This window comes from Oncorhynchus nerka, linkage group LG23 (genome assembly GCF_034236695.1).
Source record: "Oncorhynchus nerka isolate Pitt River linkage group LG23, Oner_Uvic_2.0, whole genome shotgun sequence".
NCBI lineage: Eukaryota > Metazoa > Chordata > Actinopteri > Salmoniformes > Salmonidae > Oncorhynchus > Oncorhynchus nerka.
Window position 1 is genome coordinate 24,336,725 of NC_088418.1, and position 22,132 is coordinate 24,358,856.

Genomic DNA, 22,132 nt, shown 5'->3' on the forward strand with positions numbered 1-22,132 from the left:
TTGTGCCCCAAACCCTTTCTCCGGGTTTCCACAAGGGTTTATGGTGCTAATCAGAGTTCCAACCTGTGAGCTTTAGGCCCTGATTTTCGGATCATTCAATTTTCCCCTTGGCAGCCTCTCTCGCCAACTTCAGCAGCCTTTCAAAAACACAGTCGTCAGATGGTGCTGAGCTCTCACTGTTTTTAATTCATTTGGGGGCCCTCCATGTTCAATTGGTCATGCAGAGCAAGCCAATAAGTGTGATGTATTCAGTTTTTGAAATCATAAGAGTTTTATCCTTTTATTGGGAGGTTCATGAGGCTTCAGTACCTATTGTGATTGTAAATTTTGCTCAAACTTGTGATCTAGGCCTATTTCCAGTACCATCTCTTCCACTCCTTGTTTGCCAATGAGTTCTTCCTCTCATCGCTCCTCACACAGTCACTTTCGCTTGTATCCTACTTTTTCCTCTCAGTGCTCTCTTCAACTTTCTCTCATCACCCTTCCAACCGCCCAATTGTTCTCACTCTCTATTTCTCCCTCAATCTGATTACTCTGCTTTATGCAGTATACATCTCACTCTCTCTCTCTTTCCCTCCCCAATGAGTTAGCTCTTTGGCACTCTATTGGCCTGTCTGTCTGCCTTCTGTCTGACTTTCTCTTCTCTCCTCCAGTGCAGACTCCCAAGTTCTTCAATAATTAACGAGACAATGTACATAAATCAGCCTATCTCCGTCCCTCCTTGTTCATTTCATGGCGGTGGCAACCTCCTAAAATATTCTAAGCATTTAACATGCTGCGGTTTACCAACGTGGGAATTATAGACGCCATCACCATCAATGTGAGGCGTGGTTAGGGAATGTCGACTCTAATGCCGCCAATAACAACTAGAGTGTAGGACGAATGGTAGCTTTGTCCATTTCATAGGTGGTTCCCTGCAGTTCCTTTTACATGTGTTGATGCATAGTTTCTAAGCGATTTTCATTGATATAATGTATATTATGTGTGTTTACTGAAGTGGGTAGAGACACGTTTCCTTCTTCACCATTCTCCAGCCGGCCGGCTCATCTCTCTGTCCTGCCCGCCTCACTTCCTTTGACAGACAGTTGCTCAGGGTGAAGTGGCCATCCCCGTCACTCACTGGCTCCTTGGGGATCACTTTCCCACCGTGCTCAATCCTCGGTTCCCCATCCTCTTTACACAGCAGCTATTCAATGGGTATGCTTCCTGTTTGCCTTCTGGGTACTGAGACATGGACAGACCCTATTGATCTGCATGCATCAAACATACCTCCAGCATACTGTCATTGAGTGGTACGAACACAAACACTGGTTGAAAACCCGAGAACATATCTATCATGTTTGCCATGTAAACCTATGTGAGTGATGTGTCTGTGCTTTTTTTTTCCACGTCTGTAATTCTCAAAGCATCATGAGCTTTCCAGAAGCGGCCCTTTCTGTGTTAGTTTGCCTGCTACTAGTCTAAAATGAAAGCTGTCCCTGTGGCATCATGGGATGTTTCATTGAGCTCCGTCTGTTCATTTGAGTCTACAGATTCACATCTACAGTATGTGGGGCTCACCGCTTTCATTTTCAATTCCGACCTCAAAACTGCCAATAGGGCAGTAGGGAATCCCAACTTCATCCACCATCGTTAAGACGTTTTTTTTTTTTGGACAAGATCCAAGATCTGCATGATGGCAGGCCCTGTAGCCAGACTACACTGCATAGTGAAACCAGCAAAAAGCATATGGAGGGATTTCCCAGCCAAATGCTCGTGGAAGGACAGTATTATTAAACTGGGCAACTTGCTGTTAGTTTCACTAGAGAAAACAATGGGACTATGACCATTAAAAAAACAAAGCACAAAGCTTTTGACCATGCTCAATACTAAACTGCCTGTCCTCTCTCTCCTGCAATGAACCTGCAAATATTCATAGAGTTTATATATAGGCCGTCTTTCATCAGCTCTATTCCCCCATGTATTCCCGACAGCAAAATGTAAAATGTGGACCAGCACTCATTCACCTAGGCTATGCGAGAAGCCAATGTCACCAATGAGTTATTGCTTCTATCGCATATGCCTACGCTACTGTTAATACCAAATGCTTTACATTTTACAAGTTCATTTATTTTCTCGCAGTTCGAGAAGTGTGTTGATTTGAGTGTTGTCAGTCAATGTGTTAATTAGTCATTTGTTTAACCCTTTACGTCCCTCTCTCCTCCACAGCATGTTTTTGGGGGTGAAGACAATGTCGCACGGGACAGCCATGTCACGTTGCCACGACAGCAATGTCACCTGGCCTTCTCTGCAGTGACCCTGCACAGCGAAGAATGCTGGGGAATAGCAAACACTACTATCCCGGGGAGGACGACAAGTATGGGGAGGATGAGGAAGAGGAAGAGGAGCAGGGACGAGAGAACAGAAAGGGGGAGGGTAGAGAGAAGGAGAATGGAGGGATAGAAGGGCTCGAGGAGATGGAGATAAAGGGAGGCAGACAATCACGCGAAGGTAAATGGGAGGGAGGTAAACCCTCGGCCATTGTGGTTGGAAGACAGAGAGGAGACCGGACACTGAGGCCAGCCAATCCAAGAAATAGAGGCATCCCCTATACATCCAATCAGGCTCCCCAAAAGCAGCAACACCATCTCATCCCAGCCAATCAGCAGCAGTATCACCCGGCCCCGGCCCCGTCCACTCAGACCCAGAAGAGACGCGCTCACATGGAGCGGAGTATGACCACAGTGGCGCCCATAGAGGACACTCACCTGACCATGATGGTGTTCCGCATTGGAATCCCTGACATCAAACAGACAGTAGGTGCATGTTTCATGGTACTGCTAAGTACAATTATGTCAAGCTGTTATTATATTCTTCTCACATTACTATCATTGGATACAGACAGTGTAACAGCCAAGCCCAGGCCAGAGATCAATCCTGAGGGGAACCCTACTACATTCAGAACAACCATCTCTCTCACATGGGTTATGAATCTATGAAGAACAGAGACTTGACTCAGGTTAGGCTACATGCAAGTGCTAAACACGGCTCACTTAATAATCCAAAGCAATTGACAGTGTTCTCACTTCTCAATGAAGTTAGCAATGATTTGAAGCGATAGACGCTTTCTCTGTACTGCATAGATAGGTGTGATTGTGGGTGAGAGTTGGCCAACCCCCTTGCTCCATACTGCAGCGGCATTTCAGATGAGAATGAGTACCCTTTGTTAACCCCTCCCCCGTTATGACTCTTCTCCGTACTCCAATTCCCAGAACATTCCCAACTGTTCTACATGTCAGCTGATCTGCCCTCAATAGAACAGTAATTGCTAATTATCTAATAGAGTTTTAATGAGTTTGAGGAGGGCGTGAACACAAAAGAGGGCATTTGGTGTCTTGGTCTTAAAGCACCGTCACCCACGGGGCATCCTAGACTACCCACTACCCACCCCAACAAACAACTTAAAGTACCTCGCACAGGAAATAGAATTGTTCAAAATGAGATGGAGCGAATGAGGAAATGAAGTTGAGTGGAGGCTGAAAGAGAAGGAGAGAGAGAGAGAAGCACAGGATGTTAGAGAGGGAGACAAAAAGAGGCATGAATAGGTCAAAAGGTCACAAACAACATACTTGGGATGAGAATTCCCAGGGACCTCACGTTACGATATTATCACGATACTTTGGTGCCGATATGACATGTATTGCAATTCGATACTGCGATTTTATTGCGAATCAATGTTCCAAACATATTGCTCACCATATGTCTGCTGCAGGGGGACAAGAGTGAGCCCATGAGAACATTTGTTTTGATCAGTCATGGAAATAAAGGTGCTGAAAACAAATTGTCTCACTACTTAAAAAGAAGATGGAGAACAAACTTTGAAGGAAAAATACTGGAGTTTTGGTGCAGGTACAGCCGACTAGCGCACAAATATTATTGCGATATTGTCAACAATAATATTATGATATATCACCAAAAATAATATCCCAATATGTAACTCTATCAATTTTTTTCCCCCAACACTACAACACACATCTCTGTACATTGATAAATCTCTCAGTAGTGAATGTTTGAACGATGATATACGGTGGGGCAAAAAAGTATTTAGTTAGCCAACAATTGTGCAAGTTCTCCCACTTAAAAAGATGAGAGAGGCCTGTAATTTTCATCATAGGTACACTTCAACTATGACAGACAAAATGAGAAAAGAAAATCACATTGTAGGATTTTTTATGAATTTATTTGCAAATTATGGTTGAAAATAAGTATTTGTTCACCTACAAACAAGCAAGATTTCAGGATCTCACAGACCTGTAACTTCTTCTTTAAGATGCTCCTCTGTCCTCCACTCATTACCTGTATTAATGGCACCTGTTTGAACTTGTTATCAGTATAAAAGACACCTGTCCACAACCTCAAACAGTCACACTCCAAACTCCAATATGGCCAAGACCAAAGAGCTGTCAAAGGACACCAGAAACAAAATTGTAGACCTGCACCAGGCTGGGAAGACTGCAGCTGCAATAGGTAAGCAGCTTGGTTTGAAGAAACCAACTGTGGGAGCAATTATTAGGAAATGGAAGACATACAAGATCACTGATAATCTCCCTCGATCTGGGGCTCCACGCAAGATCTCACCCCGTGGGGTCAAAATGGTCACAAGAACGGTGAGCAAAAATCCCAGAACCACACGGGGGGACCTAGTGAATGACCTGCAGAGAGCTGGGACCAAAGTAACAAAGCCTACCATCAGTAACACACTACACCGCCAGGGACTCAAATCCTGCAGTGCCAGACGTGTCCCCCTGCTTAAGCCAGTACATGCCCAGGCCCGTCTGAAGTTAGTTTACTAGAGAGCATTTGGATGATCCAGAAGAAGATTGGGAGAATGTCATATGGTCAGATGAAACCAAAATATAACTTTTTGGTAAAAGCTCAACTCGTCGTGTTTGGAGGACAAAGAATGCTGAGTTGCATCCAAAGAACACCATACCTACTGTGAAGCATGGGGGTGGAAACATCATGCTTTGGGGCTGTTTCTCTGCAAAGGGACCAGGATGACTGATCCGTGCAAAGGAAAGAATGAATGGGGCCATGTATCGTGAGATTTTGAGTGAAAACCTCCTTCCATCAGCAAGGGCATTGAAGATTAAACGTGGCTGGGTCTTTCAGCATGACAATGATCCCAAACACACCGCCCGGGCAACAAAGGAGTGGCTTCGTAAGAAGCATTTCAAGGTCCTGGAGTGGCCTAGCCAGTCTCCAGATCTCAACCCCATAGAAAATCTTTGGAGGGAGTTGAAAGTCCGTGTTGCCCAGCAATAGCCCCAAAACATCACTGCTCTAGAGGAGATCTGCATGGAGGAATGGGCCAAAATACCAGCAACAGTGTGTGAAAACCTTGTCAAGACTTACAGAAAACTTTTGACCTCTGTCATTGCCAACAAAGGGTATATAACAAAGTATTGAGATAAACTTTTGTTATTGACCAAATGCTTATTTTCCACCATAATTTGCAAATTAATTTATTAAAAATCCTAAAATGTGATTTTCTGGAATTTTTTTTCTCATTTTGTCTGTCATAGTTGAAGTGTACCTATGATGAAAATTACAGGCCTCTCTCGTCTTTTTAAGTGGGAGAACTTTCACAATTGGTGGCTGACTAAATACTTTTTTGCCCCACTTTATTGAATGCAATGAGGATAGCTGCTGAGAGCATCCCAGAAGAGCCCTGTCAGAAACAACAGAATGATAGGGTGGAAGTGTCACACATATATAAAGTGCATTTGGAAACTATTCAGACCCCTTCACTTTTTCCACATTTTGTTACGTTACAGCCTTATTCTAAAATTGATTTTTTTTAAATTCCCCCTCATTAATCTACACACAATACCACAAAAACAGGTTTTTAGAAATGTTTGCACATTTTTAACAAATCTGAAACTTAAATATCACATTTACATAAGTATTCAGACCTCAGACTCAGTACTTCGTTGAAGCACCTTTGGCAGCGATTACAGCCTCGATTCTTCTTGGGTATGACGCTATAAGCTTGGCAGACCTGTATTTGGGGAGTTTCTCCCATTCTTCTCTGCAGATCCTGTCAAGCTCTGTCAGGTCGGATGGGGAGCGTCGCTACACAGGGTTCATGTCCGGGCTCTGGCTGGACCACTCAAGAACATTCAGAGACTTGTCCCGAAGCAATTCCTGCGTTGTTTTGGCTGTATGCTTAGGGTCATTGTCCTGTTGGAAGGTGAATCCTGAGTCTCTAGTCTCCCAGCCGCTGAAAAACATCCCCACAGCATGATGCTGCCTACAGAATCACCCAACCTCAACCCAATTGAGATGGGTTGGGATGAGTTGGAATGCAGAGTGAAGGAAAAGCAGCCAACAAGTGCTCAGCATATGTGGGAACTTCTTCAAGGCTGTTGGAACAGCATTCCTCATGAAGCTGGTTGAGAGCATGCCAAGAGTGTGCAAAGCTGTCATCAATGCAAAGGTTGGCTATTTTGAAGAATCTGAAATACACTGCTCAAAAAAATTAAGGGAACACTAAAATAACACATCCTAGATCTGAATGAATGAAATATTCTTATTAAATATTTTTTTCTTTACATAGTTGAATGTGCTGACAACAAAATCACACAAAAATGATCAATGGAAATCAAATGTATCAACCCATGGAGGTCTGGATTTGGAGTCACACTCAAAATTAAAGTGGAAAACCACACCATAGGCTGATCCAACTTTGATGTCATGTCCTTAAAACAAGTCAAAATGAGGCTCAGTAGTGTGTGTGGCCTCCACGTGCCTGTATGACCTCCCTACAACGCCTGGGCATGCTCCTGATGAGGTGACGGATGGTCTCCTGAGGGATCTCCTCCCAGACCTGGACTAAAGCATCCGCCAACTCCTGGACAGTCTGTGGTGCAATGTGGTGTTGGTGGATGGAGCGAGACATGATGTCCCAGATGTGCTCAATTGGATTCAGGTCTGGGGAACGGGCGGGCCAGTCCATAGCATCAATGCCTTCCTCTTGCAGGAACTGCTGACACACTCCAGCTACATGAGGTCTAGCATTGTCTTGCATTAGGAGGAACCCAGGGCCAACAGCACCAGCATATGGTCTCACAAGGGGTCTGAGGATCTCATCTCAGTACCTAATGGCAGTCAGGCTACCTCTGGCGAACACATGGAGGGCTGTGCGGCCCCCCAAAGAAATGCCACCCCACACCATGACTGACCCATCGCCAAACCGGTCATGCTGGAGGATGTTGCAGGCAGCAGAACGTTCTCCATGGCGTCTCCAGACTCTGTCACGTCTGTCACATGTGCTCAGTGTGAACCTGCTTTCATCTGTGAAGAGCACAGGGCGCCAGTGGCGAATTTGCCAATCTTGGTGTTCTCTGGCAAATGCCAAACGTCCTGCACGGTGTTGGGCTGTAAGCACAACCCCCACCTGTGGACGTCGGGCCCTCATACCACCCTCACGGAGTCTGTTTCTGACCGTTTGAGCAGACACATGCACATTTGTGGCCTGCTGGAGGTAATTTTGCAGGGCTCTGGCAGTGCTCCTCCTGCTCCTCCTTGCACAAAGGCGGAGGTAGCGGTCCTGCTGCTGGGTTGTTGCCCTCCTACGGCCTCCTCCACGTCTCCTGATGTACTGGCCTGTCTCCTGGTAGCGCCTCCATGCTCTGGACACTACACTGACAGACACAGCAAACCTTCTTGCCACAGCTCGCATTGATGTGCCATCCTGGATGAGCTGCACTACCTGAGCCACTTGTGTGGGTTGTAGACTCCGTCTCATGCTACCACTAGAGTGAAAGCACCGCCAGCATTCAAAAGTGACCAAAACATCAGCCAGGAAGCATAGGAACTGAGAAGTGGTCTGTGGTCACCACCTGCAGAACCACTCCTTTATTGGGGGTGTCTTGCTAATTGCCTATAATTTCCACCTGTTGTCTATTCCATTTGCACAACAGCATGTGAAATGTATTGTCAATCATTGTTGCTTCCTAAGTGGACAGTTTGATTTCACAGAAGTGTGATTGACTTGGAGTTACATTGTGTTGTTTAAGTGTTCCCTTTATTTTTTTGAGCTTTGTAGAAAGTATATGTTGATTTGTTTAACACTTTTTTTGGTTACTACGTGATTCCATCTGTGTTATTTCATAGATTGGATGTCTTCACTATTATTGTATAATGTAGAAAATAGTAAAAAATGAAGAAAAACCCTTGAGTAGGGTGTGTCCAAACCTTTTACTGGTAGTCTATATCTACTAGACTAGATACAGGACAGACACTTCAAAACCTTATTCCTGGTGATTAATTGTTTGTCTTTTTTTGCCATTAATGAACGTGTTATTCAATGCACCCCCGTCCCCCTTCCCCCTGTCCCGTCCCCCATTAAGAGGGTACACACTGTCTTTGCACAGTGAATGAGTCCATGCAACTTATTATGTGACTTGTTAAGCATATTTTGACTCCTGAAATTATGTAGGCTTGCCATAACAATGGGTTGAATACTTATTGACATTTCAGCTTTTAATTTTGAATAACAGTAATTCCACTTTGACATTATTGTGTGTAAACCAGTGACAAACCATTTATATTTAATAAATGTTCAATCCAGGCTGTAACATAGCAAAATGTGGAAAAAGTCAAGGGGTGTGAATACTTTCTGAAGTTCCGCTCTCTCCCAGGAATCACACACCAACACACACACACCATACGTCTTGCATACACACGTCTCTCTCACACACAGACACACAGACACACATACTCGGGTATTTCCTCCAAGGGACGGCATCGCTATGGCAACGGGTACATTGCTCCTCTAATGATCTCGCCATGTGCTGTTGGCTACAGTATCAAACGGATAGACAGAAGGGGAGAAAACTATAGAAAATGTTGTCCCCCCCCCCAAAAAAATAATAATATGGAAATATACTCCACAAACATCAGCCTAAAATCAAATTAATGCAAAGTTACCAGATGCATATAAAAACATCAAAGACATTGTCCATTGTGACCAGAAAGCCTCTAATGTATCAAACACAGACATACGTGGGGGGAACGCGCTTTATCCTCTAAAGAAGTCTATGAAGAAAATCTCTGTCTTCCATTGATTGCAATGCAGGTCTAAGGTTATGGCTAAGGCAGATAATTGGTTTAGTTGACAGAGTGAGTGTTGTACTCTGGGTCCTAGTAATTATTGGCTCTCATTGTGTGTCTTGAGTCTTGTTAATAGACACAGTTAATAGACATGGCGACTGATTAATCATTTACACACCTTTCATTTGTATACAAATGAGTCAGAATGGTGATAGCGAATCGGTGGCTTTGCAGCGAATGAGCACATTTGATGCTCAGTAGTTAGTGTGCTAGATCAGTTAGATTATTTGTTCATTTCAAGTAGAGTAAACATGATAATTGTCCGTTTTCAATGGGACCAGTAAAAGGCCATTGATAGAAAGGTGAAACGAATTTCCATAAAGTACTTTCTACGTCTACTTTTAAAACAAACTCTTGTCAATCACATGCCGTTAATACAGCCTTGTTGCTAAAATGTCACCATGTTATGAATAATTAACTGCCATGATGCTTTAGATTTGGATCACAAATTGTATGTCAAGCTAATTATACACCTTTCAGTCAAATCAAATGGCATTTAAAATGTAGAACTCACTATGCCCCAATCCTTGCTTCCATCCAACACTCACGCATGCACGCACACACATGCACACACACACATGCACACCACCTTGAAAAGAATACACTCGTGATTTTCATACCTATTAACTGTCCACTGTGCCCTCTCGTCTCTCATCTCCTCCCTCTGTCAGAGGTGTCTGCAGTTTGACCCTGACTTCACGGTGTGGAGTGCCAAGCAGCAGGTCGTCTGTTCGCTGAGCGAGCCACTGTGGGACATCTACAACTATGGCCTCTTCCAGCCCGCCGGAGAGGGACGAGACGCCATGTTCCTGGAGGAGGAGCGCTGCCTCCGAGACTACCCACAGTCCTTTGAGAAAGGGGTGCCTTACCTGGAGGTATTTTGATGGGAGACACTGGATGTTAGAGAGTGATGCACTAATAATACACTACCGTTCCAAAGTTTGGGGTCACTTACAAAATGTACTTGTTTTTGAATAACATCAAATTGATCTGAAATACAGTGTAGACATTGTTAATGTTGTAAATGACTATTGTAGCTGGAAATGGCTGATTTGTTTAATGGAATATCTACATAGGCGTACAGAGGCCCATTGTCAGCAACCATCACTCCTGTGTTCCAATGGCACGTTGTGTTAGCTAATCCAAGTTTATAATTTTAAAACGCTAATATATCATTAGAAAACCCTTTTGCAATTATGTTAGCACAGTTGAAAACAGTTGTTCTGAATTAAATAAGTAATTAAACTGGCCATCTTTAGACTAATTGAGTATCTGGAGCATCAGCATGTGTGGGTTCGTTTACAGGCTCAAAATGGGCAGAAACAAAGACCTTTCTTCTGAAACTCGTCAGTTTATTATTTTTCTGAGAAATGAAGGCTATTCCATGCGAGAAATTGCCAAGAAACTGAAGATCTCGTACAGCGCTGTGTACTACTCCCTTCACAGAACAGTGCAAACTGGCTCTAACCAGAATAGAAAGACGAGTGGGAGGCCCCGGTGCACAACTGCGCAAGAGGACAAATACATTAGAGTGTCAAGTTTGAGAAACAGACGCCTCACAAGTCCTCAACTGGCAGCTTCATTAAATAGTACCCGCAAAACACCAGTCTCAATGTCAACAGTGATGAGGCGACTCCGGAATGCTGGCCTTCCATGTAGAGTTGCAAAGAAAAAGCCATATCTCCGACTGGCCAATAAAAATAAAATATTAAGATGGCAAAAGAACCCAGACACTGGACAGAGGAACTGCCTAGAAGGCCAGCATCCCGTAGTCGCCTCTTCACTGTTGACGTTGAGACTGGTGTTTTGCGGGTACTATGTGTGCTAACTGTGCTAGGAGCTGGCTAACATAATTGCAAAAGGGTTTTCTAATGATCAATTACCCTTTCAAAATAATGAACTTGGATTAGCTAACACAACGTGCCATTGGAACACAGGAGTGATGGTTGCTGATAATGGGCCTCTGTACACCTACAGTATGTAAAGTTGAAGTCGGAAGTTTACATACACTTAGGTTGGAGTCATTAAAACTCATTTTTCAACCACTCCACAAATTTCTTGTTAACAAACTATAGTTTTGGCAAGTCGGTTAGGACATCTAATTTGTGCATGACACAAGTAATTTTTCCAACCATTGTTTACAGACAGATTACAAACCTGACTCAGTTTGAATGGGCCAAAATTCCCCCAACTTATCGTGAGAAGCTTGTGGAAGGCTACCCAAAACGTTTGACCCAAGTGAAACAATTTAAAGGCAATGCTATCCAATACTAATTGAGTGTATGTAAACTTCTGACCCACTGGGAATGTGATGAAAGAAATAAAAGCTGAAATTAAAAATTCTCTCTTATTATTCTGACATTTCACATTCTTAAAATAAAGTAGTGATCCTAACTGACCTAAGACAGCTACAATAGTCATTTACAACATTAACAATGTCTACACTTGATTTCTGATCAATTTGATGTTATTTTAATGGACCAAAAAAATTGCTTTTCTTTCAAAAACAAAGACATTTCTAAGTGACCCCGGACTTTTCGGGGAGTGCATTTAAAAACTCACTTTGACTAATGGGCTGCCCCCAAGTCAGATTTTCATTGCATTTTTTTAACTGACTTGATATGAATGGATTTGACCTCAACCTTAACCACAACCAGCTTGTAGGTCAAAACAGATTTGGATCAATATATTTATATACATTTGCTTTTTAGTGGGTTTGCAGTGCTTCGATTTTTCATTGCGGAGCTCCACTTACTGTGAAACCAATACACAGTACAGTGATACCCATGCACTGGTATTATGATGCCCTCTGGTGGTATGTCTGTTGTGGGTGTTTATGACCTGGGTGGGGTTCCAAATATGTAAGAGGTCAGGGCTGGAGTTGGTTCCAGAAGGACTACAGTGTTTAGATTAGGCAAGGTTGAAGCCAGGGGTATGAAAATAACGTGTTTTCATCCTTCAGATGGCTTTAAAGATTTGATTCTACCGCAAATATTTTCTGTTCCACAGTTTAGGTACAAGACCAGGGTATACAAACAAACAAACCTGGATGAAAAACTACTTACTAAACTGCACACCAAGGTACTTCCTATGTCCCTTGTTGTAGGTGAAAGATATTTGTACAGCTATGGAAATGAAAGTTTATGGCAGGCCAATGTTTTTAATGTCCAGTGAACATCTTCCACTGCAGGCGAGTCTGAAAAAGTTCATGGACTACATTGTGAGTGGATCATTAGATAAGATATCAAAGGTCCTGGACAAAGGTCTCGACCCAAACTACCATGACCCTGACAATGGAGGTGAGTTGAAAACTAGCTTGAAAGGGTTACCACTGCATGACTCTGGCACTGTTTTCAGTCAAATGATCATTACCGATATTAACAACCCCCATAATCTCAAACTCTTTCCCTGCTCCCTCCCTCTCTTCTTGATCCTCCATTTCCCCCTCCCTCATTTCTCTCGCTCCCTCCTCTTCAGAGTCTCCCCTGTCTGTGGCGGTGCAATCTGGTATGACAGTGGAGGGGATCAGGGCGCTCGTTCAAGGTGGGGCCCATGTCGACTTCAGAACCAGAGATGGACTGACAGCTGTACACAAGGCTGTCAAGGCACACAATCATGTTGCGCTGCTGGTAACTAGGACTCCACACACACACACACACACACAGACACACACACACACACACACACACACACACACACACACACACACACACACACACACACACACACACACACACACACACACACACACACACACACACACACATGGGTTTAATAAGCATGTATTTTCTCCATCCTTGCCAGGCTCTACTGTCCCTGGGAGCGTCTCCTGATTACAAAGACAGATGTTGCCTGACCCCGCTGTACCACTCAGTGCTGATAGGTGGCGACACCTCCTGCTGTGAGACCCTACTCTACTACAGGGCCAGACTGGGAGTGAGAGATGAAAACGGCTGGGAGGAGTCTCACCAGGTATCCGTCTGGCTGTCTAAAGCAGATCAATTTCCCTAAAAAAAAAAAAAAAAGAATCACCTCCATCCGTATGATCATCACAAACAATGTCTCAGACAGCACTGGCCCTATTTTGACTAAAATTGGCTGAGGGACGTGTCTTTCCATAGAGATCTGATATCTACAAAACTACACAGACTGGACCAAGGCGGTAGCTACAGTAATGAACTGAAATTTGTTTTGTCACACGCAATAACTGGATCTTTTTGTGGAAGGTGACATGTATACTGTTGTTTTTATGTCTATTCATATTTTTGTCTTCTGTGTATTATCATACGTTGGTATAGTACATTAGGTTTTTACTTTACTTTCAGTCTCCTGTCCTGTCCACGTCTTAAACATTTCATCCCTCTTTTTCTACTCTCCATTCTCTCCCATTGAGAAACACTCTCACTCATCTCTTTCCATTCTTTCCCTTTCCTCCACTGTTCCTTTCTCTCCACAGCTCAGGGATGAAGAGGAATTTGGAATGCAAGAAATACACAAGGTACTCGTCATGTAATCCATTAATACTTCGATTTAAGTCATGAAGTTGGGGGAAGAGTAACACTTAGGGTCATGACCTTACACAACCTTCCATGGTCTCAAAGTGGTTAAGAAAAAATGTTATAGAAAAAAAGAAAGAAAGAAAGAAAGAAAGAAAGAAAGAAAGAAAGAAAGAAAGAAAGAAAGAAAGAAAGAAAGAAAGAAAGAAAGAAAGAAAGAAAGAAAGAAAGAAAGAAAGAAAGAAAGAAAGAAAGGGGAGATTGGTCATTTCTTCCTGAAACAGGGATCCTTCCCAAGTGCCAAATCCGTACCTTCATCTCATGTAACTGTTGAGTCCAATGCGAATAGACATTAGATACCATCCCGTGCTGACATCTTCTATCTCTGCATCATTTCCTCACTTTTTCTGTGCTGTGCTGTTCACCAGTGTGGTGTCATGCTATTTTACTTTTGTTCATATTAGCTTTTGGAGTGTCCTGTGGTACTTCTTTAATTTGGTTTCTTGTGTTATTTCAAGTGCAAAAAAGAATGAGGAAATCTTTAAGCAGAAGGGGAAGTCAAAAGCGTATTTATATCATTTTATTCATCAACTCTATATCTTTCTATTCTGTTTATCTTTCACGTTGTCACAAATGTTGCTACATACAATATATTTCATTTATTTGAAATTGATTGTGACGTGATGATCCTTCTACAACCCCTGAGATTTTCTATTGCTAATAATTGTCATATTTAGATACTTTGTTTATACACCCTCCCCCAAGGCCTGCCAGAATGGTTTTGCCCAGCACCTGGAGCACCTTCTGTTCTATGGGGCAGATACCACTTCTCAGAATGCCTCAGGGAACACTGCACTTCACATTTGTGCTCTGTATAATAAGGTAAGTACCATTTAAAATATGCAATAAAGAGTGTGTGTTTCCATTCAAAGCTGAACTTAAAGAAACTGGTATGTGAGTTCCAAAACTACTGTATGATATTTTAGTCCTTTAGTCCAATGCAGCCATTTTTATCGAAATATCAAATAATTTCTGGATAACACTGAAGTACCTTTACAATTAAAATGGTAAAAAAATGAACAAATAGTTTCTTAGCAAAGAGCAATTTTTCAAGCAAGTATGTTGATAGGACTGTCTGGGAGTGGTTTGAGTGGGGAGGGGAAAACGTTACATTTGCTGTTATTGGTAGAGAGGCTTGTAAATCTCTTTCTTATTGGTCTAATTAAGTAATATAACAAAACTCCCTCTCCCTCCCTCTCTAAAAGGGCATTATCATCATTTTCACAATTTCACATAATTATTCCAACCTCAAAATGTGGAAATAGAAATAAAACACAGGAAATTACATTTTTGACTGCACTGGGCCTTAAAACAACGACTTTCTTTCTGGCCTATCAGGAAAGCTGTGTTCGTGTTCTGCTCTACAGAGGTGCCAATAAGGAAATGAAGAACAAGCATGGACAAACCCCCTTTCAGGTATCAATAACAACTTCATGTTTTCAGTTTATATATATATATATATATATATATATACTGCCTACTACGCCAAATGTAATCAGGATTGTTATAGGTACTAGACGACCAGTTTTGATAGCCTTTAGCCGTACCCTCATCCTACTCCTCCTCTGTTCCTCGGGTGATGTAGAGGTTAACCCAGGCCCTGTGTGTCCCCAGGCGCTCTCATTTGTTGACTTCTTTAAGCGTAAAAGCCTTGGTTTCATGCATGTTAACATCAAAAGCCTCCTCCCTAAGTTTGTTTTACTCACTGCTTTAGCACACTCCGCCAACCCTGATGTCCTTGCCGTGTCTGAATCCTGGTTTAGGAAGGCCACCAAATATTCTGAGATTTCCATCCCCAACTACAACAATTACCATCAAGATAGAACTGCCAAAGGGGGAGGAGTTGCAATCTACTGCAGAGATAGCCTGCAAAGTTCTGTCATACCATCCAGATCTATGCCCAAACATTTCGAGCTTCTAATTTTAAAAATGAATCTCTCCAGAATTAAGTCTCTCACTGTTGCCACCTGTTATAGACCCCCGTCAGCTCACAGCTGTGCCCTGGACACCATATGTGAATTGATTGCCCCCCATCTATCTTTAAAGTTCGTTCTGTTAGGTAACCTAAACTGGGATATGCTTAACACCCCGGCAGTCCTACAGTCTAAACTAGATGCCCTCAATCTCACACAAATGATCAAGGAACCCACCAGGTACAATCCTAAATCTGTGAACATGGGCACCCTGATAGATATTATCCTGAACAACTTGCCCTCCAAATACACCTCTGCTCTTTCAATCAGGATCTCAGCGATCACTGCCTCATTGCCTGCATCCGCTATGGGTCCGCGGTCAAACAACCACCCCTCATCACTGTCAAACGCTCCCTAAAACACGTCTGCGACGAGCAAACCTTTCTTATCGACCTGGCCCGGGTATATTGACCTCATCCCATCAGTAGAGGATGCCTGGTCATCCATTAAAAGTAATTTCCTCACCATCTTAAATAAGCATGCCCCTTTCAAAAAATGTAGAACTAAGAACAGATATATAGCCCTTGGTTCTCTCCACACCTGACTGCCCTCGACCAGCACAAAGAAATCCTGTGGCGGCTTGCACTAGCATCGAATAGTCCCCGTGATATGCAACTTTGAAGTAAAGTCAGGACAGAACAGAAATTTGCATCCTGTAGCTCTAACTCCAAAAGGTTTTGGGACACGGTAAAGTCCATGGAGAATAAGAGCATCTCCTCCCAGCTGCCCACTGCACTGAGGCTAGGAAACACTGTCACCACCAATAAATCCACGATAATTGAGAATTTCAATAAGCATTTCTCTACGGCTGGCCATGCTTTCCTGCTGGCTACCCCGACCCCGGCCAACCGCTCTGCACCCGCCGCAGCTAGTTGCCCAAGCCTCCCCAGCTTCTCCTTCACCCCAATCCAGATAGCAGATGTTCTAAAAGAGCTGCAAAACCTGGACCCATACAAATCAGCTGGGCTAGACAATCTGGACCATCTCTTTCTAAAATTATCCGCCGCCATTGTTGCAACCCCTATTACCAGTCTGTTCAACCTCTCTTTCTTATCGTCTGAGATTCCTAAAGATTGGAAAGCTACCACAGTTATCTCCCTACACTCTAGACCCAAACTGTTACAGACCTATATCCATCCTGCCCTGCCTTTCTAAAGTCTTCGAAAGCCAAGTTAACAAACAGATCACTGACCATTTCGAATCCCACCGTAACTTCTCCGCTGTGCAATCCGGTTTCCGAGCTGTTCACGGGTGCACCTCAGCCACACTCAAGGTACTAAACGATACCATAACTGCCATCGCTAAAAGACAGTACTGTGCTGCCGTCTTCATCGACCTTGCCAAGGCTTTCGACCCTGTGAATCATTGTATTCTTATCGGCAGACTCAACAGCCTTGGTTTCTCAAATGACTGCCTCGCCTTGTTCACCAACTACTTCTCAGATAGAGTTCAATGTGTCAAATCGGAGGGCCTGTTGTCCGGACCTCTGGCAGTCTCTATGGGGGTACCACAGGGTTCAATTCTCGGGCTTACTCTTTTCTCTGTATATATCAACGATGTCGCTCTTGCTGCAGGGGATTCCTTGATCCACCTCTACGCAGGCGACACCATTCTGTAAACATCTGGCCCTTCTTTGGACACTGTTTTAACAAACCTCCAAACGAGCTTCAATGCCATACAACACTCCTTCCATGGCCTCCAACTGCTCTTAAACGCTAGTAAAACTAACTGATCGCTGCCCGCACCTGCCCGCCCGCCAAGCATCACTACTCTGGACGGTTCTGACTTAGAATATGTGGACAACTACAAATACCTAGGTGTCTGGCTAGATTGTAAACTCTCCTTCCAGACTCACATTAAACATCTCCAATCCAAAATTAAATCTAGAATCGGCTTCCTATTTCGCAAAAAAAGCCTCCTTCACTCACGCTGCCAAACATACCCTCGTAAAACTGACACTTCTACCGATCCTCGACTTCGGCGATGTCATTTACAAAATAGCCTCCAACACTCTACTCAGCAAACTGAATGCAGACAGTGCCATCTGTTTTGTCACCAAAGCCCAAAATACCACCCACCACTGTGAACTGTATGCTCTCGTCGGCTGGCCCTCGCTACATATTCTTTGCCAGACCCACTGGCTCCAGGTCATCTATAAGTCTTTGCTAGGTAAAGCTCCGCCTTATCTCAGCTTACTGGTCACCATAACAACACCCACCCGTAGCACACGCTCCAGCAGGTATATCTCACTGGTCATCCCCAAGCCAACACCTGCTTTGGCCGCCTTTCCTTCCAGTTACATTTACATTTAACATTTAAGTCATTTAGCAGACGCTCTTATCCAGAGCGACTTACAAATTGGTGCATTCACCTTATGACATCCAGTGGAACAGTAGTGCATCTAAATCTTTTAAGGGGGAGGGGGGGTGAGAGGGATTACTTTATCCTATCCTAGGTATTCCTTAAAGAGGTGGGGTTTCAGGTGTCTCCGGAAGGTGGTGATTGACTCCGCTGTCCTGGCGTCGTGAGGGAGTTTGTTCCACCATTGGGGGGCCAGAGCAGCGAACAGTTTTGACTGGGCTGAGCGGGAACTGTACTTCCTCAGTGGTAGGGAGGCGAGCAGGCCAGAGGTGGATGAACGCAGTTCTCTGCTGCCAATGACTGGAAAGAATTGCAAAAATCGCTGAAGTTGGAGACATATCTCCCTCACTGACTTTAAGCATCAGCTATCTGAGCAGCTTACAGATCGCTGCAGCTGTACGCAGCCCATCTGTAAATAGCCCATCTAACTATCTACCTCATCCCCATATTGTTTAAAAAAAAACGTTTTTGCTCTTTTAAACACAAGTATTTCTACTTGCACATCATCATCAGCACATCTATCACTCCAGTGTTAATTTGCTCAATTGTAATTACTTCGCTACTATGGCCTATTTATTGCCTTACCTCCTTACGCCATGTGCACATACTGTATATAGACTTTTTCTATTGTATTATTGACTGTATGTTTGTTTATTCCATGTGTAACTCTGTGTTGTTGTTTGTGTCGCACTGCTTTGCTTTATCTTGGCCAGGTGGCAGTTGTAAATGAGAACTTGTTCTCAACTGGCATACCTGGTTAAATAAAGGTTAAATTAAAAAATAAAATAAATAGGTAAATAAACCATTGAGTTAATAATCAGTTACTTGTTTTAAATGTATTATTTGCAAAGCATTTATCAAATTCTGTGTTTTTGTAGAATTGTTCCTGTACATGGAGCATGTATTGTGTTGCACAGTTGCATGTAATTGTGTGTCTACATGTGTTTGTGTTTTGAAGGTAGCAGTAATGTCAGGCCATTTTGAAATCGGGGAAATCATCAAAAACCACAGAGATGCAGATGTAGGTAAGTTTTGGTCCTCCACTTGGGTTATCTTCAGATTCGGGAGTGATTGATAGTGTGTTTTGATGAATGAGTGTCTACTATATTTATTTTGTTCTGTCTCCTATAAAACACCTTTCAGTGCATCATTTGGTATGAATGTCCTGCTTCCTCAATCAACCTTTGACTCACAATATATGTTGTCTTTTGTCATATTATTAAGTTGTTTTATCACACTGGTAGATAGTATTTGTTTGCAGTGCATTGAATCTGAATAGAGGCTAATCCCTAGACATTTTGCAAACGATTTTGTTTCTGAAAGCACTGTGTTGGTTCAGAGGTGGCCTAAACTTGTGGATACCATTTATGTGCTGTTTCAAAGAAATTTGCTAACTAGCGTTAGCTGAATGACTGGGAGTCTATGGTAACAGATGTTTTTTTTTTAACTAGGCAAGTCAGTTAAGAACACATTTTTATTTACAATGACGGCCTACCAGGGAACAGTGGGTTAACTGCCTTGTTCAGAGGCAGAACGTCAGAACGTCATTTCTAACTTGTCAGCTCAGGGATTCGATCTAGCAGCCTTTCGGTTACTGACCCAACGCTCTAACCACCAGGCTACCTGCCGCCCCAACAGCTAGCTGTTACCATAGACTATAGACTTCCAGTTATTGTGCTAGTTAACATTGGCCTGCAAAACTACCTCTAACTTCCTTCATACTGGATGCAGAGACATAAAAACGGTATCCATGAGTTCACCTGACTCTGGGGAAGTACATAAAGGGCTTCATTGCCAAAATCCCGAAGTATCCCTTTTACCTCAAGTGATCCTTTTCATGATTGCTTGCCCAGTTTCAGGGTTGTGTGTGTGGTGTTCAAGTCCATCCGTGTTGCTTGTGTATTTGTCTTTTCATCCGAATCACTTGAGTCTGGTCGGTAATCGTTCACACTCTCACAATATTCCCTCCCTCTTTCTCTCCCCCTCTTGCACTAACCTCACTGCTCTCCCACCTACCTGTCACTCTCTTTTCTCAGTGCCCTTTCTGGAATTCCCAAAGTATGCTCCCAAAAGAGGAGAGAGTGCACGCGCAATCCCTCTCCTCATGGCTCACCCTCACCCCCACCCCCTTCTGCGTGCTAACAGTGATAACAGCATGACCCTGCCTGATACCATGGCCCTGCCCAACAAGTCTGCTAGATCCAATCCCATCCCTGGACAGGTACTGAGGGCCACAGTATGGAGACGCAGTGGGGAATAGTTTATTGGGGAGCTATGCTTTAAGTTACTTTTAGTTAACGATTTGTGAGTTTGGGTTTGTGTAAGTGTCAACACAATTACATAATTTAGCCTATGTATTTATATCATCAGTGTGTGTGTTTGTGTAATTGTTTGTTCCCCTCTCTCTCTAGGGTCGCAGGGCCTCTGTAGGTGTGAGGAGCTCCAGCAGTCCCAGGGCTCGTACCCGCTCCCCATCACGAGGAAGAGGAGGAGGAGGAGGACAGAGTGACACAGAGGAGAGGCATCACAGCAAACCACAGCGCGGCAGACAAGGGTAAGGACATAGTGGAGGGAGTGACCGTACATACAGTTGAAGTCATTTTTCAACCACTCCACAAATTTCTTGTTGACAAACTATAGTTTTGGCAAGTCGGTTAGGACATCTACTTTGTGCATGGCGCAAGTAATTTTCCAACAATTGTGTACAGACAGATTATTTCACTTATAATTCACTGTATCACAATTCCAGTGGGTCATAAGTTTACATACAGTAAGTTGACTCTGGTTTAAACAGCTTGGAAAATTCCAGATAATTATGTCATGACTTTAGAAGCTTCTGATAGGTTAATTGACATCATTTGTCTCAATTGGAGGTTTACCTGTGGATGTATTTCAAGGACTACCTTCAAACTCAGGGCCTCTTTGCTTGACATCATGGGAAAATCAAAAGAAATCAGCCAAGACCTCAGAAAAAAAACATCCTTGGGAACAATTTCCAAATGCCTGAAGGTACCACGTTCATCTGTTCAAATAGTACACAAGTATAAACACCATGGGACCACGCAGCCATCATACCGCTCAGGAAGGAGACGCGTTCTGTCTCCTAGAGATTAATGTACTTTGGTGCGAAAAGTGCAAATCAATCCCAGAACAACAGCAAAGGACCTTGTGAAGATGCTGGAGGAAACAGATACAAGAGTATCTATATCCACGTAAGATGAGTCCTATATCGACATAACCTGAAAGGCCTCTCAGCAAGGAAGAAGCCACTGCTCCAAAACCGCCATAAAAGAGCCAGACTACAGTTTGCAACTGCACATGGGGACAAAGATCATACTTTTTGGAGAAATGTCCTCTGGTCTGATGGAACAAAAATAGAACTGTTTGGCCATAATGACCATCGTTATGTTTGGAGGCAAAAGGGGGAGGCTTGCAAGCCGAAGAATACCATCCCAACCGTTAAGCACATGGGTGGCAGCATCATGTTGTGGAGGTGCTTTGCTGCAGGAGGGACTGGTGCACTTCACAAAATACATGGCATTATGAGGAATGAAAATTATGTGAATATATTGAAGCAACATCTCAAGACATCAGTCAGGAAGTTAAAGCTTGGTCACAAATGGGTTTTCCAAATGGACAATGACCCCCAAGCATACTTCCAAAGTTGTGGCAAAATGGCTTAAGGACAACAAGGTCAAGGTATTGGAGTGGCCATCACAAAGCCCTAACCTCAATCCTATAGAACATTTGTGGGCAGAACTGAAAAAAACATTTGCGAGCAAGTAGGCCTACAAACCTGACTCAGTTACATCAGCTCTGTCAGGAGGAATGGACCAAATTCTCCCAACTTATTGTGGGAAGCTTGTGGAAGGCTACCCGAAACGTTTGACCCAAGTTAAACAATTGAAAGGCAATGCTACCAAATACTAATTGAGTGTATGTAAACTTCTGACCCACTGGGAATGTGATGAAAGAATGAAATATGAAATAAATCATTCTCTCTACTATTATTCTTAAAATAAAGTGGTGATAAAATAACTGACCTAAGACAGGCAATCTTTACTAGGATTAAATGTCAGCAATTGT

At 43.2% G+C, this 22,132-nt stretch overlaps 1 protein-coding gene across 1 annotated transcript in view; it reads left to right on the plus strand.

Annotated features, from left to right (window-relative positions):
* Positions 1 to 2,270: 2,270 nt before the first annotated feature.
* LOC115107194 (SH3 and multiple ankyrin repeat domains protein 1-like) overlaps positions 2,271 to 22,132 on the plus strand; it is a 39,578-nt gene continuing 19,716 nt past the window's right edge. Inside the window, 12 exon segments of the mRNA XM_065007975.1 lie at positions 2,271 to 2,650; positions 2,693 to 2,795; positions 9,828 to 10,031; positions 12,166 to 12,237; positions 12,347 to 12,455; positions 12,634 to 12,785; positions 12,961 to 13,128; positions 14,418 to 14,534; positions 15,051 to 15,128; positions 19,005 to 19,071; positions 20,083 to 20,267; positions 20,458 to 20,600. Coding sequence (XP_064864047.1) covers positions 2,271 to 2,650; positions 2,693 to 2,795; positions 9,828 to 10,031; positions 12,166 to 12,237; positions 12,347 to 12,455; positions 12,634 to 12,785; positions 12,961 to 13,128; positions 14,418 to 14,534; positions 15,051 to 15,128; positions 19,005 to 19,071; positions 20,083 to 20,267; positions 20,458 to 20,600 — 1,778 coding nt within the window.